This window comes from Drosophila elegans, unplaced genomic scaffold, assembly GCF_018152505.1.
Source record: "Drosophila elegans isolate 14027-0461.03 unplaced genomic scaffold, ASM1815250v1 contig_476, whole genome shotgun sequence".
In the NCBI taxonomy this organism is placed as follows: Eukaryota; Metazoa; Arthropoda; class Insecta; order Diptera; family Drosophilidae; genus Drosophila; species Drosophila elegans.
In genome coordinates this window covers 18,183,920-18,204,595 of record NW_024545863.1, presented here as the reverse complement: position 1 = coordinate 18,204,595, position 20,676 = coordinate 18,183,920, and the positions used below count along the sequence as shown (strand labels likewise).

The 20,676-nt window shown below is 43.0% G+C and overlaps 1 protein-coding gene across 19 annotated transcripts in view; it reads right to left on the bottom strand.

Annotated features, from left to right (window-relative positions):
* Positions 1-20,676, bottom strand: part of LOC108135070 (collagen alpha chain CG42342) — a 71,040-nt gene that overhangs the window by 13,764 nt on the left and 36,600 nt on the right. For 8 of the 19 annotated variants that reach the window (XM_041709587.1, XM_041709589.1, XM_041709588.1 and 5 more), the window contains exons 3-9: positions 8,152-8,231; positions 7,417-7,524; positions 7,245-7,313; positions 6,519-6,572; positions 6,215-6,385; positions 5,731-5,836; positions 1,744-1,841 (exon numbers count right to left, since the gene is read on the bottom strand). In XM_041709587.1, the coding sequence (XP_041565521.1) occupies positions 1,744-1,841; positions 5,731-5,836; positions 6,215-6,385; positions 6,519-6,572; positions 7,245-7,313; positions 7,417-7,524; positions 8,152-8,231 (686 nt within the window). The remainder of the gene's footprint in view (positions 1-1,743; positions 1,842-5,730; positions 5,837-6,214; positions 6,386-6,518; positions 6,573-7,244; positions 7,314-7,416; positions 7,525-8,151; positions 8,232-20,676) is intronic. The other 11 variants (XM_017255619.2, XM_017255613.2, XM_017255615.2 and 8 more) reach the window with 3 other exon arrangements.

Sequence of the window (20,676 nt, the reverse complement as noted above, 5' to 3'; positions counted from 1 at the left end):
AATTGTTCAAGATTCTTGTAAAATATTTCGCATATTTGTTGTACAAAATCACATAGCAAAGTGGATATCAATCCACTAAAACAATTTCAAATTAATTCTTGGGCATTTGCCTTACCTTTAGTATCTTGCTTTTGCATTCTTTAATGAATGCAGAATATTTGTTTTTGATAATTTGTCTTGACAAAGGCAAGCTTATGATTTGCAAATTTGCATACTGTCAATATCTGTGTTTAATGGTAAAATTAGTGATTTAAAGCAGTATACAACCCTTGGGTGAATAATAAACTGCTTTTTCCTTATGATTTTTCTTGTTTTAATATTTGGGTATATAAGCAACATTTTTTTTTCGCCTTAATCCCTTTATGTATATTTTTATCTCCTCAATCCCATTATCTGGCCAATTTTCCTAGACATTAAGTGCTCTATCTGCCCTCGCTGGCTTTGCAGGAGAATCCATGAGGAACTCATAAAAGAAGTTCAGCACGTTGGTGTTGCCGCGTTTTCTGTTTGTTGTTTCGCTGCTGGGCGTATTGAAAGTCGCTTCGTATTAACCAATGCCAATGCCTGCCATTTCTTTTGGCATTATGCGTTATTGCAAATACAGAGGCAAAAGCGGCAACAGCGGCTACCGTGACTTTGACTTTGACTTTGACGTTGCCTTTGCTGCACAATAATCAGATTGTTTTCTTTGGCGCCCAACCCCTCGGTGGCTACGTGAATATGGGCAAAATGGGGAAAATGCGCAAATGTTTGCGCACTGTTTGAGCAGCATAATACATAAACACGAAACCGAAGCCCTGGCCAAAAGCTGAATATCTGGATGGGATGCGAGGAAACTCATCCGTGGCGTAGCAGCTTCGCCGGCGGCGCTTATGCATTTTTCATATCGCACACAAACACGTGCTGGCCCACATATTCATGTATGCGCAAAAAAGAAAAGAAATGAAATGAAATGAAAATTCTCAGCTCCAATATGCCCATCCCTACGTATAGATCGCGCATCCATCAGCACGTCAGAGGGCGGCAACAGCTGCCGACACTTGGAGTGCCAATAAAAATGTTAAGTATCTTTGCACTGTTGACATTCCGGCAGGGCAGAGTCATAATGGCGAGATACTAGATAAATTCCTCCGATATAAAACAAGTATTTCGATGGAGGCGCCTCCGCCGTAATTTAAGCACCAGATTAGGGGACGCGCAATCGCGATTCGATGGGCGGCAGGGGTGTATAGTTTGCCGCGGCTGCCAAGTATCTGGCAGATACTTTGGCGCTGTTTTTTATCTCCTTGGCAGCTTGTCAAAGTTGTGAACTGTGTCTCAGGTTTCGTACTTGCTGTAATGAGTTAAGTAGCACGTTTCCCGCAGCCGTGTAAACATGCTCATTACACCGACTGCCGACATGCAGGTGAGCCCATGCGAAAGGACAAGTTTCGGGTTTGCCCTCGTATAAAGTTTTATATGTACTATATATGTTTAGGTATTATATATACACCCGCGGCGTCACTAGTATTTACAGATTAGCATGAAATTAACGCACACGCCCACGCATTTATACAAAAGTAATTTACATGATAATACACTTCTTGTTTTCAAACTCAAATTACGGCCCGCGCCGTTGAGTTTCTAATTAAAAATCGAGTGGAATCAGGTTTTTTCTGTTGTTGTTTTTTTGTTCTGTTTTTCTGTTTTTCTTTTCTTGTTTTCTCATTCAGTTCATCATTTTGTGTTTGGTTGATTACTCACCCGCTTGCCGCGCTTCCCGCGCGGTCCTTTCTCGCCGGGGGGTCCTGCAGGTCCAATGGGTCCAGGTTCTCCTCGAACTCCCGGCTCTCCAGGCGGACCTGTGCAAAATGTTAATTTCAGCGAACCGCTTCTAGTGACAGATTTTAAAATGCGTGCAAACAATGCCACGGACATACCTATATTCGGGCACACAGATACTACAGATACTGCACAGATATAGATACAGATACGCCCGCAAGTGTTGTGCAAACAGTGGGCGTGGCCTTTGTAATTATAGAGCACCGAGAGCTCAATACAGCCCCCACCCTCCCCCCCTTTGGATTGTTGGTTTTGGTCAGCAATTTGTTCAACTGGTTGATGGCGAGAGACGGACAGGCTCTTGATGGTTTAACGATGGTCGGGGCTTAGTTGGCAATGCAAATTGTTTATTTGCCTGGGAATGAACTGCCCTGAGTTCACACTGGTCGACAGTCGAATGGTAAATGGTTCAAGGCCCCAGCTTCTCCTGCTACTTCCATGCTAATGACGGCAACGACTTGACCCAGATAGGGCGTTCCATATATATATATATGGTGCATATATAACGTCGTATACCTTTCCCTTCGACGCTACTCGGCGAAATTGGCATGCAAACAGATGCAGAATAACAATTTAATATGCATAAGCTGCACTTTCGCTGCAGAAGCAGTCGATATTTATCATGGATCCCCCATTAACTGGGTCAGGAATTGGATCTGTGTGTGAAGCAAACACTCCAGCGCAAATCCAATTTGTGCCCCCCATATAATCCCGCCAATAAACCGCTCCACGGTAACTCACAATCTGGCTAAACGCTGTCTCTTCACACAATTTGCGTGCTTTGTTCCCAAGCCGCTAAATCGAAGTGGCCCATAAATCCATCAGTGGCAAATTGACTTTGCGCCACTGTGCGGCCGACGAGCAACCTGTTTAGTTAGAATAATGAGAAATTGCGTTTTTTTTCGGGTTGTTTGTCATGGCCATTAAATGAGACCATTTGCACTGCCAACAAGGGCGCAAGGGAGGTACTCATATCATAGATAAATCCAATTGTGTGGCTTGTCAAAATGGGCCAGACCAGGGCGAAAAGATATAGAGAATTTATTAAGTTCGTGAAATTGCGTTGCACATAAAGGGCATCGTCCTGCGGAGAGCATAAATTTGCCGACCTGCCAGGAGAGATCCTTTGATGTCGCCTACCATTTGTTTAGCCGCCAGCTCTATTGTCTGGCCCCAAAGTTTTATGTTTATGTTTGCATAATTCACCGTTAAGCATTTTAGTCGACAATTGTAAAACAGCATTAAAACTATATACACAGGCAACGACGAGAGAGTATTGTGGATTTATAGTGTCCAGGATATTGGATTGCCGGCCAGCTTAGTGTTTATTTTGTTTGCCAGCAGATGAAATGCCCGAGATAAGTTTTAATTTCATAGAACGGAAGCTGCCCGAAGACGCAATGCAATCAACCAAAAACCAAATGGAATGAAATTCAAATAAATCATGGAATAAATTGAATTTTTTGATATTACAGCTGGGACTGCCTTTTGTTTCGTACCCGGACGCTGGCATTTTCATTTTCATTTTCATTTCTGAGATTTTCATTTCTGGGACGGGCGTTATCCGCCCTTCAGCCGGACACTCAATTGCTCTGGGCTGCCAAGCCCACACACAAAGAAAGCTTAACTAATTACGGGTCCGATAAGATAAGCCGTCGAGACCAGACGCAGGGAATCCCGGAAACAAATGACGTTCCATTTATTCAAATCAAGCCAGAAGAATTGTCCCCTGGGTCGGTTGTGTCGCTGAAATTGGGGAAAAGTAAATTGCGATTTCGTGTCCATCAACGCACCAGGGAAAAGTGGGCGGCCTCCAGCCCACGACTCTGCGGTAGTAATCGAATGCAGCATTAGTGCAACAGCAACTGAAACTGCCACTGCCACTGCCACTGACGACAGATATCGCCTCAGCAGATCTTGTGCCGAAAGAACAGCCAGAAGTACAGAAACAATGGCCAGCAACAAGAGCATCGTCATCGCAATCACATCGAAATGTCACTGCGACATCGAGGCACTTTGATGCCAGGCAACTGATAAGTCAAGAGGTGGATGAGCAAATAGGGCAGGGGCAGGGGGAGTGGCAAGTCGAGGGGCGGATGGGAGGAGGGGAGGGCGTGTGCCCTCGTAATGATGCGGGCTGCACAAACCGCAGCAAAGCGCCTAATTGATGGCGTTGCTTGCTGGCCTAACGAACGGTCAAATGTACTAGGGGTACTCAATCAAGGAAATCTTAAGGAATGAAAATAAATCGTTTTTAAATCATTTAGCTTGATGGGGATTTCATTCAATTTCATTGCTATTTAAGTCTTCACCAGGACTCAGTAAAAGGCTTAGTAATAAGTGGGATTGATTATAAGCCTTTTGTAGCAATCAAAAGTAGAATAGGATAACATTTGACAGAGTATAAAATTATTTACAAATTATTATCGACCATGTTTGAGAAAAGTATAAAAACAATTTAAAAACAAATTGAAAAAATATTTAACAACATTATAGGTTTAATTGTTTTACAATTAGGAATAAATGAAATATTTAATGACAAAAAGAATGAAAAATTTGAAAATTCAGATTAATTTATTACGGCTTTCCTTTTATGCATCAAATAAAAATACAAAGAAGTAATAAAAAATTTCAATAAAGTGTTAGCTTCCTAGAGCACCAATGGTCATTAAACATTTTAAAGCCAATTTAGTTAATGGATATTCAATGTTGTGTAAAACGTAATTTCAAGTGGGCGTAATTCCAAAGCATTGCAAATGAATTACTAGAACCAAAATCAAATTAAAATTTTGTTTTCCCAATAAAACGTCAACCACGGATCGTCAACACCATTAATCTGCAATCCATCAATTGGTTAAAAAAGTGCCCAGTGTCATTCAGCCGACATTTATGGGCCATCAATCCATCTACTATATCCATCAGTCCCACTCGAGCGATTGCCTATTTATTGCGCCCACTGAGTGCCCCTAGTAAAACAATAGTAGCCAGTGTCTAACCAGCCCAACCAAAACCCAAACCCATTCCATCCTATGCCATCCAATGGTGTTGTACTCCAACTCGTTGGTAGTTCATGCTAATGAGCCGCTAAAAGCAACATAAACGACATAAAGTTGCATTTTTACGACTGCGGCCAGTGCCACAAGTTCTCGGGGTCTACAAATTTTTACGAGAATCACTGGATTTGTGTTTGATTCTCGGGCGTTTCAACTATTTTTTGGAACGGCATGTTTTTGGGGCTATTTTCGTGTATTAAATTCAAATAAAGTGCAGAAATGTGTTATGGCCGGCTCATAAAATCGAGTCGAATGGAAATTCTATTGTTGTTGTGGGTGTGCCATTCAAGTGGGCGTGGCCCGGAGGCGGGATGCCGAACTGCCGACATTTCTATGCGCATTTAATTGACGTTGAAGTCCGAACTGGGCAAACAACAGAGGCCATAAAAGTTATCGCAAAATGCAGCAGTGGAAAATGAAATTTGAAAATTTGATTTCCAAATATGGCAGAGGCAACGAATAAAATATTTAAAATATGTGTGATGCCATAAAAACCGGGAAAAGCATGAAAAGCGCGCGCAGCCACCCTGATTTCCATTTTGAACGAGCCGGCCAAAAATAAAAAGGCCCAACTTAAAGGCCAAACTAATGGGACCCAGTGCTAGTCAATGACTCAATTGGACGAGGATGGGGGCAGCATATCCATGTTCAATGGGACAAATGTGTGAGAGCATTCCCAGATGCGGACGACAATAAATTAGGCGACCCGCAGCCGCGTGGCAGCACTTGAAAAACTCATCGATCGATCGATGTATCTGTATCTGAATCTGTATCTGTATCTGTGCATCTGTGTATCCGTATCTTCGAGTGCGTTAAGTGGCTGTTGGATAATGCAAGCACAAACAAACACACTTACCAGGTGGTCCCGCCGGTCCCGGCGGACCCTCGATAATGCCCGTGGGGAACTCGTCACCCTTGATGGTCGTGGTTAGTCCGCGATCGCCTCGATCGCCCTTGTCGCCCTGCGAAGTCGGGAAACGAGAGTGAGTCATTGTGGAAATTAAGTGGAAAAGGCAGTTTAAATGCATAAATAAACGATAAATATTGTGGAAAACCCGAGACCCGCACGGGCAAGCCATAAAGAAAATGGGAAAGTGAGGAGAACAAAAGAGGACGACCCGACAGGATGACACCGAATCACTGGCAGTCACTTAAACCGTCGCCGTGTTTATCCAACAGATACAAATAATGCATTAATCCTGGTGACATCTTCCTCCCCAACAATCCACTTTGTTGTTATTATGTGTGTGTGTGTGTGTGTGAGTGTGTGCGCATCCTTATCTGAGCCTTTGTTTCGGTTTGCTGTATGGGATTTTCGGTGAATCACCGCTCAAACTCACCTTCGTGCCAGGTGCGCCGGCCTGTCCGGGCGGTCCGGCGATTCCAGGCTGTCCGGCCTCGCCCTGCGGGCCCTGGGCTCCGGTTTCGCCTGGCGGTCCTCGCTCGCCGGGCCCTCCCGGCTGACCCGCCTCGCCCGGAGGTCCTGGCGGACCCGGCTCACCGGGCTCTCCCTGTGGAAACGAGGAAACATGTTTATTAGCCGAGGATCTCCTGCGGAGTTGAACCAGTCTGGGGGCACGTGCAGGACATAAACTAGGCACACAGGACATGCTGGGATAGGAAAATGGGTGCAAGACAACTCACCTTCAGCTGTATGACTGTGGAAGCGGATACATTGACGCCTGCTTCTTGCAAGTCCTTACAGCATCAACAATACCAAAAACAACATGTTTAAACGTACCGTAAAAAAATATTAAAAATTCAAATGGGTTAATCAAAACAATGTTCCAACGAAAACGGTTAATAAATCATCAAAATAACGTTAGCTTTAGCTGCTGCAAAAGCGGGATTAGCCAAATTAAAAGCAAATAAACCAAATTAAATGTTCTTAACGGGTAACTCAAAACTACGAAACAAATAGGATGGAAATTCCATTAAAAACTACCAGGGGATCTGTCCGAAAAGATGCCACTGCCCAAGAAAAAGAAAAAGGGGGAAAGTCGACGTCGACATCGACCAAACTACGATGTTGCAACGAATTTATGGCGTAGTTTAAACAAAAGAGCTAAGGCAGCAGGACAACAGACAGGAGACAACTTAAAAGCATTACAAACGAGAATGAAGCGAGACAATAAACACAGCTACACAACTAAGTAAAAGGACCACAAGGACCAGAAGGACAAGTCCAGAGACCGAACGACTGAGCCAAGGACAACAAGTTGCGAATAATTTGTTGTACGCTGGCTGCCGTCTCCCGGCCATCTGCATTTGGCCCCTGAAAAATGGTCTTGACCATGTCTACGTCTAACGAATAGGGGGGCAGTGGTGCAGTGGTAAAGAGATTGGTTGATGAGTGGGTGGTGGCAATACCTTAACAGCAACTATCTCCGCATAGCCCAGCGTGCCGCCATGCAGCGTTGTCACCGATCTCTTCAGCCCCTAGGAATGCAAAGCAATTTGGGTCCGGTTAGACTCTGTTTAATTTGTAGCCAAGGATTGCAGCAGCCTTTGGAGGATTAGGAGGCCTGGGGCGCAGACTTACCTTCACCGTTTGGAAGACATCCATGCCGGGGTGCCCGACATCGCCCTTCTGGCCCTTGTCTCCGGGCTTGCCCGCCGCACCCTTCTCCCCGCTGATGCCATTCATGCCCTGAACGGAGAAAAATATAATTAGTTTTATGGTTTAAGTTGAGACCGTTTCTGACTTCCGATCTTTTAAATGGAAAAGCGACGTTCCAATCAATCCAATCCGTTCAATCCCGAGTGTAAATTAAATATTTTATAACAAAATCTTTAAATACTCCAATCAAAATATGTAAATTTTATCTCAATCTTAAGTACCTTAGTAATACTTTCCAATTTCTCTATTACAACAATTATAAGTTTGGTTTAAAACTTTTAATATTTGATTTGTATATTTAATTTGTAAAAAGATTTTCATGTTAAACCTTTTGGGAAAAAAGGTAAATTTAAAGATATTTACTGACTTTAAGACAATATTTATACTTCTATGCATTTGGTTCGTAACAAATAACTACATTTTAATATAGCAACCACATGCTACAAAGGGCTTCCTAGATTCTTGAGATTTATGTGATATTATTTAAAAGTTAAACATTTTCAAGTTAAAGCTTGGACCTAAAAGCTTGTTAAAATTTGGTTACCTTCTTTGTTTGATACTTTAACAATTTAATTTTTTTTTTTGAGTTCATCACACTTTCTATTTGAAGTTCTCGAAGCATATGTACTTTATTTCCTGTTCTCAGCTGCCACTTACCGGATCGCCCTTTTCGCCGCCGTCTCCTTTTTTGCCGCGCTTCCCTCGTTTTCCCTGCGGACCGGGCGGACCTGGAGGACCTGCAATGGAAAGTTGAGCGAGTTAGTTGTGAAAAAGCAATCTTAAGGTCGCCTCATTAGTTGCCCATTGAACTTGCCGCTGACCCACAGGATACCGGACCCCGGACCAGTGGCAAGCCATTTCCTTGGGCCACATCATCATCATCATCATCATCATCATCATCGTCGCCCCGAATTCCCGAGCCCCAGTTGAAATTCGCTTTTTTGGGCGTTGTTTTTTGCGCAGTTGGCGCAAATTCATTTAGCTGAAAAATGACTTTTCGCAGCATTTTGTCACACTGCGGGCAGAGAAGCAAAGTTTCCGGCGAATCGCGAATGGCGAGTGGCGAATGGCGGGCACAAAATATTTACAACCACTTTGGCTGCTATTATTTCGGTGCTGCGAGGAAAGTTTATCTAGCCAAAGGAGGCGGCGCAAGGAGCTGCAGGACAAAGCTGAAGTCGATGCGATGCTTTTCAATTATTTCGCATGCAATTTTCCATGGCATAAAACTCCAGGGCGAGGTCCTTCGTGTCTTGTAATTTTCCACTGCTGTTGCTGCTGCTACTGCTGCTGCTGCTGCTGCCTGTCTGCCCATGGCAATTATTTTTATTAGAGCCGACTCGCTGCACTTGTTGTTTTTTGCATCCACGGGACAGGAAATTAACACCTTAAATTCCAAGACAAAGGCTCCGAACGGCTTTTGTATGGTCCAATGTATCAGTCGGAAGGTGTGAAAATATTTAATTAAATTAACAGACAGCAGACAACAGCAACAGCAACAGCAACAGCAAAAGCAGGGCGGCTACAGGAAACCACCTACCCTGGCTGAGAAGTTTTTTGGGGCCGTTTCATATAATAATTGTTGTAATTAAGTAATTTCGTTTTTTTATTCTCCGCTGGAGCAGAAGAAAAAGACGGCAGCGTTGGGTCTTCGAAAGGAAGCTGCCCTTAATGCAGGAAACGCCGGCAAACAATTTAAATTCATTCGCGCTAAAATGGCGCCGCAAACTACCAAAGGCACGCGCGCCTTCTGGTAAAATGGATGGGGGGCGTGGCACTGAGAAGTGGGCGTGGCCATGTTGCAGACTATGTAGGTGTAGGTGCGAAGTGAGGCAGCCAGCATGACTCCGGCCAAGGGCCACCGATGCCCCTTCCTCCTAATCTACGGATGCTTATTTAATTAAAAAAAGATTTCTCGGTTCACGCACCAAGGAACAAGAATGAATGGAGGCAAATAAAAAGCAAAAGAGCCAAGACTTGTAAAATATATTTACAAGAAATGTTATCGTTGTTTTTTCCCAAACAAAAAGATTGTATATTTGATTGTATATACAAAAAGTTATAACATAATAAATAAAGTACAAATTATTAAGTTCTGATATGAATTTCACTTCGACTTTCAATAGAAAATAAAACACAATATAAATATATAAGGAGTTTAGGTGTAATATATAGGTTTAAGCAAAAGAATAATTTTTATAGGAATTAAAGAAAATCTTTCTTTGACAATAAAAAACGTCTTACTTAAGTTGACAAGAAAATCTTAATAAATGTTTCTCAAATTTACAATTACTTTTTTCATTCGTATGTTAAACTATTTCCCTTAACTACGTTGTTAATAATATTTAATCACTATTCGGGGCTTATTTAAATTAACTGGTTTTTAAATAATTTAATTAATACCAAAAATAGTACCTATATTATATTTAATTTATTTTCTAGTACCTTACAAAGGAAAGTAATATCCAGTAGCAAATATTTATGGAGGCCTGCCTCATGAGCTTAGGCTAATCAATAGATCGCCCAGAGAGCCCTACAAGTGCTATGTCAAGCCATCCGTGAAATTTCCGTAATCTCGAAGTTGGCCCACTGTTCGGCGTGGTCGCAAATTATGCGCTTGCAGCACTTGCCAAGTAATAAAAGCCAACCAATTAAGCGTGGCTAAGACCCGGGCTAGAAACAATGAAGGAGTAACTCTGCCCGGCGGGGGGGGAGGAGTACAAAGGGAAAGTTGGTAGGACAAAAGGAGGGACTTGAGCGTCAAGTGTCGTAAGAAAACGCAAAACGGAAAGCGTTGACGCACGAAAAAAGAAAGTAAAGAACGGAAAGTCAGGCAGTCAGCGGGTTGGGTGAAATGGGAAATGGGAAAGCGGAAGGCCTTTGTGAGAGAGCGGAAAAAGTTAAAATTGCTCTTAATCTAATAGCAACATAATAATCATAATCATAACATCGTTTGCCTTCACATGGGTGCCCTCGGTCTCGTCCTCATCCGGTTTCTTCGTTGCCATTAACGCCGCATTTTCCGTATTATTTTCGCGTTGATGGCGCCATTTTGGCTTACAGTTTGTTGGCTGCTAATGGCATTTATTTGTTGTTCTTCCCGCTCCTGTTGGTCCTGCTGCCTAATGCGCTAAGCAATCTTATTGTGAACACATATACGTATATAAACTCCATTGTATATATAGGCTGTCAGCCAAACTAAGTGCGCTGCCAGCTGATGAAGTTGTTAAGTCACAACTTGTTTTTTACGCCCAACTTGATGGCAGTCCTGTCGTCTTCAATGTATTTTCCCGCTCCTGATGCTGATGCTGATGCTACTGCTGCTGCTGCTGCTGCTGCTGATGATGATGATGATGATGATGGTGCAGGCAATTGAACGTACTCGCACATACGTGCCAGCGGAGCTATAAATCTATATCGATGGCATTAGTTCAACTGCTGCATCAGCTCAGCCAGTTTGCCTCCCCCAGAAAAAAGGGAATTATGTCAAGTTGTGAGCGTAATAAATACTCGACTTGGCATCGCTTACGTGCGTACAACACCACGACAACACGTACTACAAACAACGGCTAAACAAGTTGGCAAGCACTCGGGAGAGTTGGGCAGACTGAAGGACCCCATTCTTAGGTGGCCAGGACAACTGGAAAGGGTCTGCACCTGATCGGGAAATTGAAGTTTCTCGCTGGCTGCAACATCAACTAACTTTGCCGCCACACTTGGGGCTTGTTCATTCACCCAGAGAATCATCTAATTTGCCAAGTTGCCCGGGCTGCAGACTAAAAAACGGCAGGGCAGCAGGCAATTCGGGGTTCAAAGACTTAGCTCGGTTGAGCTTTTGGTCAAAGCTCAATTGATTTTCCACTGAAAGGATAACTCTTTTGGGCTCGATTTGAACAGCATTCTGATTGGATGTCCAACGGAAAGGGGCATGCCAAATGGTTTCCTTGCCAATGGCCAGGTCTTTAAATGGCAAAAACTAAATCAACTTTTGTGCTACAAATTTCTTAAAGTTCTCTTGGTGTTTGGTACGTTTCGAATTTCATGTATTTTAATTGAAATGTATAGATATATTTGGGGTTGCATTTGAATACATCAAACTGCATTTGGCTCTTAAATTTAACAATTTAACTAAATACAACTTTACATTTGGTAAACGAACAACCTAACTTCAGTGCATTGCTGATCCCCTTTTTAAATAATATTTAATCCCATTTTATATACTTATGCTGTGATATGCTAAAGAAAAAGTAGCATCCATAAGTGCAGCTTCTGCTTGACTTTGAGTTATGCGAAAAGTTTGCTGGCACAAATCGGATTCTTGAGCTTTAAGGCAGTCACTTAGCAGTTTCATTAGCCGTGCTTAAAGCAAAAGCATAAGAGGTAATTTACATTTTTATTTAAAGTAGTGACAGAAAGTGCGGAAGCAGCCGGTGCAGCTGCAACTGCTACGCAATCCAGGATCGCTGTCATCCTGTCAAGGACGTCTGTGCGCAGCGCAAAATGAACTGCCAGCCAGGAGTGAAACTTGCAATGCAAACATTGATGGCAAACTTTTAACTTTTGCCGTGACGTGTGTCGTCCTTGCACTCCCCGGTGTCCTTCGTACGTGCGTCAGCGTCAGGAAAATCCAGGATGCAGAACGTAGCACGCAGAATGCAGCCAAATACAAAATGGTAAGCATACTTAAAGCATTTGCTGGTGCTCCTTCCTGTTGCGGACATAACTGCAAAAGTTTTCTGCCTGCCCAAGCCAGCCCCAAAGGAGTCACGCATTTGCCGCCCACTTTGGCCACCCCTTTTCCAATGCAAATGAAATTACATAGCCAGGGGCGGAAAACAAAGAACGAGGACAGTATGCGAGTTGCTCAAATGCCAAAAGGCGCACCGAATGTTGTGCTGCTGCTTGTTTGTCTGCAAGTTGCCGCTGTAAATATTCAATAAATGCGACTTGCAATGGAGAAGCAGCCGAGGAAAGTGCGGCGCTACATTACATCCCAACAAAAGGCGGGGACTGCTCGTCCTGGCTCTCGGCGCTGTTCTTGTCCCTGTCGTCTGCTGATATGCGATACTTTCCATACAAAATAACTCTTCTCGTCTGCTCATTCCCTTTTCTTTTTTTTTTTTTGGAACAGCAACAGCAGCAGCCCATCCTCGTTGCCAACGGTGTTTTGTTCGCAAAAGTGTCTCATGTTGTCCCAGGGATACGAGATTCGGTAGCACACACTGCTTTTCTGGGAGACTGTAATTGTAGAGCGATTCGGTTACTTCCTGGAAACCAGCTTAAGTCCCCATACCACTGGCACACAGCTAAGATAGGAGTGCCTGCCTGAATATGATTTGGTGATTATCAGATGGGCGAACCCGTTTGGGTTTCCCTGAATTATGCCTGCTCATTAGGACAGAAACCTGTTCCTTATATACAATAAATATTTAGCCATTAAATAGGTTACGGGAGACAGGCCTAACACTGCGATTTAAGTCACAAATTAAATTTGGCCAGCCAATCTTCATCCGAACTATAATTCAATTCAAGCGGTTACTATGGCTATAATTATAATTATAACACTCGAGTGAGCACAAATGCCCTCTAATTGACTTATGTATGTCTTGTGTGCAACATGCGTAACTCCATAAATGGCAGCATCAAATAGTCAGATCATTATGTCTGACAATGATGGTCCGGGCCAAATTAGTGGTCCTCGGGCGGTGTCTGGTTGTCGGACAAATGCATTTTGACAAACTTTTATTGGCTGTGTGTGAGTGTGTGTGGGGAAACGGAACCAGAAACACAGGAAGTCTCGCACACTGGCTGAGTAACTCGGCTCCTTGGCCCTGGCTGGTTTTATTTACAGGCGAACATTTGCACGAGGTAAATGCCTGGCGGTTGGCAAAGAGCAAATCCAGACACCAGACATGCACACAGATGACAAGTGCAAATGTTTGGCAGCTGGGTGAGCTGGTTGTTGCCAAGGCCAGAAGGCGAATGTCGGACAAATCTGTTGCATTATGGAAGCAATATGCTGCCCATGTGGATCCTGTCTGCATAACGATTCGACGACACGTCATTGCCATTATTTCCTCTAATTAAATGACCGAAATGCTGATTAGTTCCAAATCCCCCGGTTCCATTGTGGTGATACTTATAACAGGGGTTTTCTAATGACCGACATTGCGTATACGTAATTAGAGCGTACTCCAACAGGTTGCCCTTGTGGGGCAATTAATTAGCACAAACTGCGACACGCCCACCGACTTGCTCGCCCGCCAATTACACATGTAAATGCTGCGCCTGACAAATGTTCTGCGGTTTGGCCATAAATATTATAGGTAATTGCCTCCGGAGAGCGGCTGGAAAAAACCATTCTTCGGTTAATTGTGAATTGCACTCACTAGCCGCACACGAATTTCAATTCGCTTTTGCTATCTGATTGAGTGACGGCTTCATGGCTTTGTGGTCTCGTTGGCATCACGCTGACCCAATCTGAATCGAAAACCCACTTCCACATCCACTTCCACTCCATCGACATCAGCAAGCTGACAAATTAGCTTCACATTTGTTTGGCATTTCATTTCTGTTTGTTGTTGTCTACGGGAATATTGTTATTACTCCTTTTTGTTTTCAACTGTTTGTTATTTATATTTTGGTTTTAAATGCAAATTGCATAATTTATTGCAGTTCCTGCTTTGATTTATGCGTCCAGCACATTATTTTTTATTTGCTTAAAATTAATGCTTTATTGTTATATGAATTTATGGGAAATTTTTTATGATTTAAATGGCATTTTATGATGGGTAATGTGATTTTAATAGAGCAGCGGGGAATTGAATTTACTTTGATATTTATGAGCGCAGTGTTTTTCAGTCCTGCTTTTGTTAAGCGTTAATAAAATAATTCATTTTCTTCGCTGTTCGCGGTTTCATTTTCCAACCAGAGATTTGCATTTCGCCTTTCTTTGCCGGGCGGGCTTGCCTTCTACCCGGTTTGCATTTTAAATGCAACTTGATTAAGTCACAATTTGCGTGGGTGTCGGGGTTAAATTTTCGTTGTGACAACCAGGACAGTCGGCAGTCAGTTTGTTATGAATCACATAAAAGCAATGAAATGGGAATTTCCGATAAAAAAAACATGAACTTTTAGGCCTTTCTCTTTGGAATCACTCAAGCTAAAAACTTTGTCACATTGTTTTGGAAACTTAAAGTCATTTGATTTAACGGTAATGTTGACACTTATTTTCGGAGGTCCTTAAAGTTCAGTTTATTAAAAGGCCTGTCTTCTGATGCGGATGGCAAAAAAAAGAATACCGAAACAAAGAGGAGAAAACGGAGAAAAACACTTGTAAATCCCCCCGGGGCTTTACCTTATGTTTAAGTAATTGGTAAACAGCTTTGGCCGGTGTTTGGGATAAGGCAAACTTGTATATGCAAACCCTTCTTTTTTGCCGCCGTTAGTGGCCTCGAGATTTTAATGGTTTTGTTTTCCTGCGTTTATTTTTTTTTCACTTACAAATAAATCGAAAACAAATACGGGACTAATAGAAAATCCCAAGGATAATCCCTGGGAAGTTGTTGCTTTGTTTTCTTTGGACCAAAATAAGCAATTGAGTATCTGCAAAACGAGTTCCAATGAACAAAGGAAAAATCTAAAACAATTTTAAACGAACATCACCCTCGCAAAAAAAAAAGAAAACAGAAATGGAGAAATGGAGGAACGATAATCCCCTAGAAAAAACCGCTTTGGCAAGGGGAAAATGTTGGGGGTAAAGCCCTCTCAACAATAGAAAGTGTTTGGCGCTTAGAAGCGAAAAAATGAAAATAAGAATTTCATTTCACTTTCCGCGCATCTGACACGCTGTTGACTGATGGCTGATGTCCCTTCCCTTGCTCCAGCCTCCCGCTGATCGAATGGCATTAGCATATTTTCCACGGGTGCCGAGTGCTCGGGACTCGCTTTCGATACGCTTCCACCCAAATGCACGGTCGGAAATAAAGCGGCAAGAGTACAGCGAAATCGGAGCCATCTTTTGGTGGCAACTGCTAAACTGGTGCCAGGGACAACGGCACAAGAACAAAGCCAACACTCGCCCTAGAATCTCTGGAGTTTACATGCATAAATATATTCCATGGGTAAATCAAGAAATTAATCCCTTTAGCAGCTGCGACAGCGGCAAACAAATAATAAAAGATATTTTTTGTGTGCCTTATAAACACAACAATGAATGGGGGAATCAAGCTGATGAGGAATGATATAATAACAATAATAATAATAGCGGATTCGGATTCGGATCCCCCGCCGAATCCCTGGCCAGTCTACAGATGAGCCATAAAAAATCACAGGCACCCACAGCGGGCAATGGCAATAAAAAATGTGACAAGTGATACAAAGTAAATACATGCGAATACGAATATGAAGCCGGCAGAGGAGGAATGAATGGCAATATGTATCCGTATCTATATATGCATGGCCAGCCGTATCGTATCTGTATCCGATTCTGCATCATTCCCCGCGCCATCTGCACGCTTCTTTTTTTTTTTTTTTTTTGATCTGTCATCTGTCCACCGCCTCCGAATGCTTTATTTGGTCTGCCGCCGCCGCCTTTTGCCGTTGCAGTTCGTGTGTGGCATTTGCAGGGATTTCTCTGTCCGGCCCCCCCACCTTTTTTTTCGGCATCATCGGTGGTAAGCCTCTTTTTATGGCCGTAATGGAATGTAACCGAGCCACTGACACAATACAAAATGCAGCTCACATATTGCCATTGCCTGATGAGTTATGGCTTAATTGTGATGTCAGCGTCGGTGGATGAGGTGGCTGGCCAGCCAGCCGTACAACTTGTTTGACAGTGCCCATCCAAAAGTGCAAATTGGAGTTCCCTTGCAGTGGCTCACCACCGATCCAGATATACCCTCTGCTCCAGAGGGCTTGTGAGATTCTTGGGCAAAAAAAAATACCATGTAAATAATTTCTCATCTATATTCCCACATGACAACGTTTTCAGCGGAGATAAGCAGCCAGCGGGTTTTACCCACCCAGAAAAAATATTATACCTAAAGTAAACATGATTTATTCATATTTATTCGGTTAACCTTAATTACTCTGCAATCTCAGAAAGAAATCAAACGACAAACATGTTTTATGTTGTTTACAACTCTGGAAAGAACGTTTTAAACATCTTTGAAAAAAAACATATTTACATTTATATGAGTTCTAGCCAGGAAGCAATAAAAAAAAAATTATAATATTTAAAACAGCTGCAGAATTGCTTGATTAATAAACTTTATAGTAAATTGCTATCTTTCCTTGTCATGTTCCGAGTGCATAAGCAAACTAGCAGATCACGCTTCAGTAGTTACTTCTTTTTGACGAGCAATATCCGCCGTATGTGCTATATTTCCAATAAATAAAAAGGAGGGACAAACAGTCGCTCCTGCTGACACCTCAGCTTTCCACTTGGGGATGGGATGAAGTGACATTTACACAATGGTTATGTTGCCGATATGCGCGATATGCTGGAGCCATCACTCATCCGGCGATGTCTCCGCCGTAGCGCGAACACTGATGATATGAATGAGTTATGTGGATGGTGTTCTGTTGCACGAGAGAGGGGGGTGATTGAGGGGGACATGGGGCTGGGGCTAAAGCTGGGGTGGTGTGGTGTGTTTAAGGATGGGTTTGTGTCGACATGCGTTTAACTTGCGGCAATTTTGTAACATGGAATCTGCAGACGGGCAGATGACGATGGGCGACAATGTTGGAAACAATGTTGCACTGGCAACATCAGCCACAACAACAACAACTATAAAAGCAACCTGCAGCTGACGCTTTCAGTGGCATATGCAACGGCTTGAAGCTTTTGTGGCATTGTTCGTGTGGCATAATTTAAATAATTGAAAGTTTTACGCTTACGCGCATAATGCGATGTGCAGTTGTTGTTGCAGCAGCAACAGCTGAATGGCCGGATGCCGATGCCTGATGCCTGATGGCCATCCACATCCACATCCACATCCAGATCCACATCCATCGTCATTCGTCCTGCATCCGTTTGGCAGCTGTCCCCGCGCTTTAATGAGCAAATTACAGGGGAGACACCGCCACCCGATTCTGCGGCCAGCTACATGGGAATGAAATTAACCAATTTCACTGGCAAATGCAAATGAGCGGCGGCTAAAATATATACCACATATACTCATACTTGTATATAGAAAAAGCCCAGTCCTCTCGCATCCTGCGTTGTTTAATTTTCTACCCGTCGGCCATGTCAGACGCGAATTTAAATTAAATGATCACACTGCGCCCAGTACAAGTTCAAATAGACAAATGCGCCGCTGCCCGGGGCACAGATACAGATAGACAGCCAGCCTCAGATACAGATACAGATGCGGATGCCGGCAACCCTTTGTGCCACCACTTCCACTTCCACTTCCACTTCCACTTCCTGCCCCCCTTTGGGCGAGAATATGGCTGCCCCCCTGGTACGTGAGTGCAAACTGCTTACGTTCGTATCATACAAATCATGCAGCTGCCATAAATTCTAAATTGCCAGCCATTTTAGCGGACACACAGTTCCAGTTTCAGTCCGGACCGGACCGAGAAGGAGATGGATTCCCGGACAGACGGGCACAATGGCTGGGACAATGCCGCAGGGCGGAAAGGGCGGGGGGCGCAGGTTGGCTGATAAAAACCATGCTCTGACCGCCGATGAAGCGAAACCTGGGGAATGCCACAGTGGTCCTACGGGTGATTAAAGGCCAATTTATAATAATGCCTTCATATTTACTGATAAGCAGGCAAATAATTATCATCACAAGACCGTAAACTTGTTTTAAAGTGGTTTTTGTACTCTCTCTGGATGCGAATATAAAGCTTGTTTTGTGAACACAAAGCTTCTTATTCACTGACTGCAAACATAGCTTATAGCTGAACATTATTTTTAAGCAGCTTATTTACTTCACTAAAGTATATTCGAAAAACAAATATGGAAATGGAAAATATTGAATAAAAAAAAATAACTAACTAAAGCTTTTTTCTTGTAACTTGTAGATTTTAAAAGCCAGTAATTAATAATAATTATTTACAACTTTCATTTTAAAAGGATATTCTCCTGAAAACATCACGAATCTAAACTCTTTTTAGTCTTGCTCACAAACTTACTTTGCCCCAATAACTAATTAAACAACTGTTCTGCAAGGGCAATTAAATTTCCAATTACTTTGGCTTATGTTCCTGTTGCTCCACTGTTCCAACGAATGTGGTTACTCGAATTGCAAAACATAATGAGACTTGACATGTTATTTGCCCATTGAACGGTCACCGAGTGTGTGATTGAGTGTGAATGGGATGTCGAGGGAGTCTGTCTCTGTTCCCAACTACCCAGAATATGTTTTGATGCTTTCGGTTCCCAGTTTTACAGAGCAACGCTGGATGGTTAAATGCAGAATTCAGATGGCCGAAATGCAAGCAGCAGGACGATGGAGAGCCACGCCCTTGTGTTGACTCCTCGCATTTTATATGTTCCGCTACAACTGCCACAGAGCGATGCTGTGACTGAGGGTCCCGCTTTGTAAATAAATTGGGAATGTGCCGCATACACACGCATTCCTCGTCTCGTCCCGTATGCAAAAGTCTATTTATTCTGGAGTCAAAATATGCAGCACACAAAGTAGAAGCAGAAGCAGCAGTAGCAGCAGCAGCAGCAGCAGCAGCTTTCTATTATTTTAACTTTTTATATTTTTCATACGCTGCTCAGCTTATTTTTTATGGCACACTATACTGATGCTCTTGTTGCACCCGTCGTCGCCATTGTTGTTGCTGGACTGTCTCGGGCTTCATTATTTTTATGGGATTTTCCTCGGGCCCTCAGACGGGGGAATATGATAATGTGGGCACTTCAAACGGGTTCAATAGAACCGTTCCCGGTCGCAGTCCCGGGCCAAGAAGAAAGGCGAATCTCGTGGCTAATCCGGATTTTTCCGCACCCACACGAGCTCTCGAAGATTGCTAGTCATGTTGTAACCACAGGCTTAGAGCACACAGCCAACACAGACGCTCTGTCATGTCGGATTGGAATGCATCTAATGGCATAGCATGGCATATTACACATACGCCCTGTGGCGCATTGTCTAATAAATACAAATTTAGACAGCATGATTTGCCAGCAGGCAAGGGGATCGGATCTTGAGTGCAATGCACTTCGCCAAGTTCGATGGCAGAGGGAAACATGAACCTGGGCCTGAATGGGCGGCCAGTAAATATTATTTATTGCCCTCCTGTGTGTGCGGAGGTTGACCTTTCGGTTTCAGCCTACATCCTTTCAGATGGCCAGCCCATCTGAATGGCCCTAATGTGATGTGGTCGTGTCTAACAGGGTCATTAGGCACAAGTGCCAGTGCGCTAATTATGCAGCCCGGAGAGGCCAAGCCAGTAGTCGGTGGAGCACCATCTGCATAAATCTCCGACTGGGCCAACATGGCCAATTATGCACTTTACGGTATGTGCGGGCATAACTGGCCGGAACACTTGGCCCACAAAACGGGTCACATAAATCCCGACAGTGGCCACGGCATGACCTCAGGCCACTGCAAGTCGCATTATGACAAGGCCTGCCAAGTCGAATAAAAAGTGAGCCAACTTTGCCCACAGGCGCAACGGTAAAGGCAGGCCACCAATTTGAATAGAAGGAGAAATGCACGACCACCAAACGATTTCAATACATATAAAACTTAAGAAAAGCCTGACTTTGCTCTTTCTCAATAAGCTAAATTTAATCTGCTTTGTTTGCTTAACTATACACACATAATAATCACAAACAAATAACTAAAGTTTGGGCAATGTTTGTACTAATTACTACTAATCTGCATACCAACAGTGTTTTATTATTTAATGGCAAATAATTGTAAAAGCAAATAGAATGTCACACCTATGCACTAATTAAACATCTTCTGCCCAGCTTAATGCATATGAATATTTTAATTGTCTTTGACAGCTGTGCAAAATAAAATCCATTTAACCCCTGACAAAACAATTGAAAACCTAATATTCTATCAAAGAAGTTGAAGCCTTTGGCTTAAATTGGCTAAAGTCAATTTATTTCACTGTAAATGCTTCAACAAATATTATTTCAAGTATATAAGTTATTTATGAGCTTAAGACATAAACCAAACAAAATTTAAGTGTTGACCAATGCACATC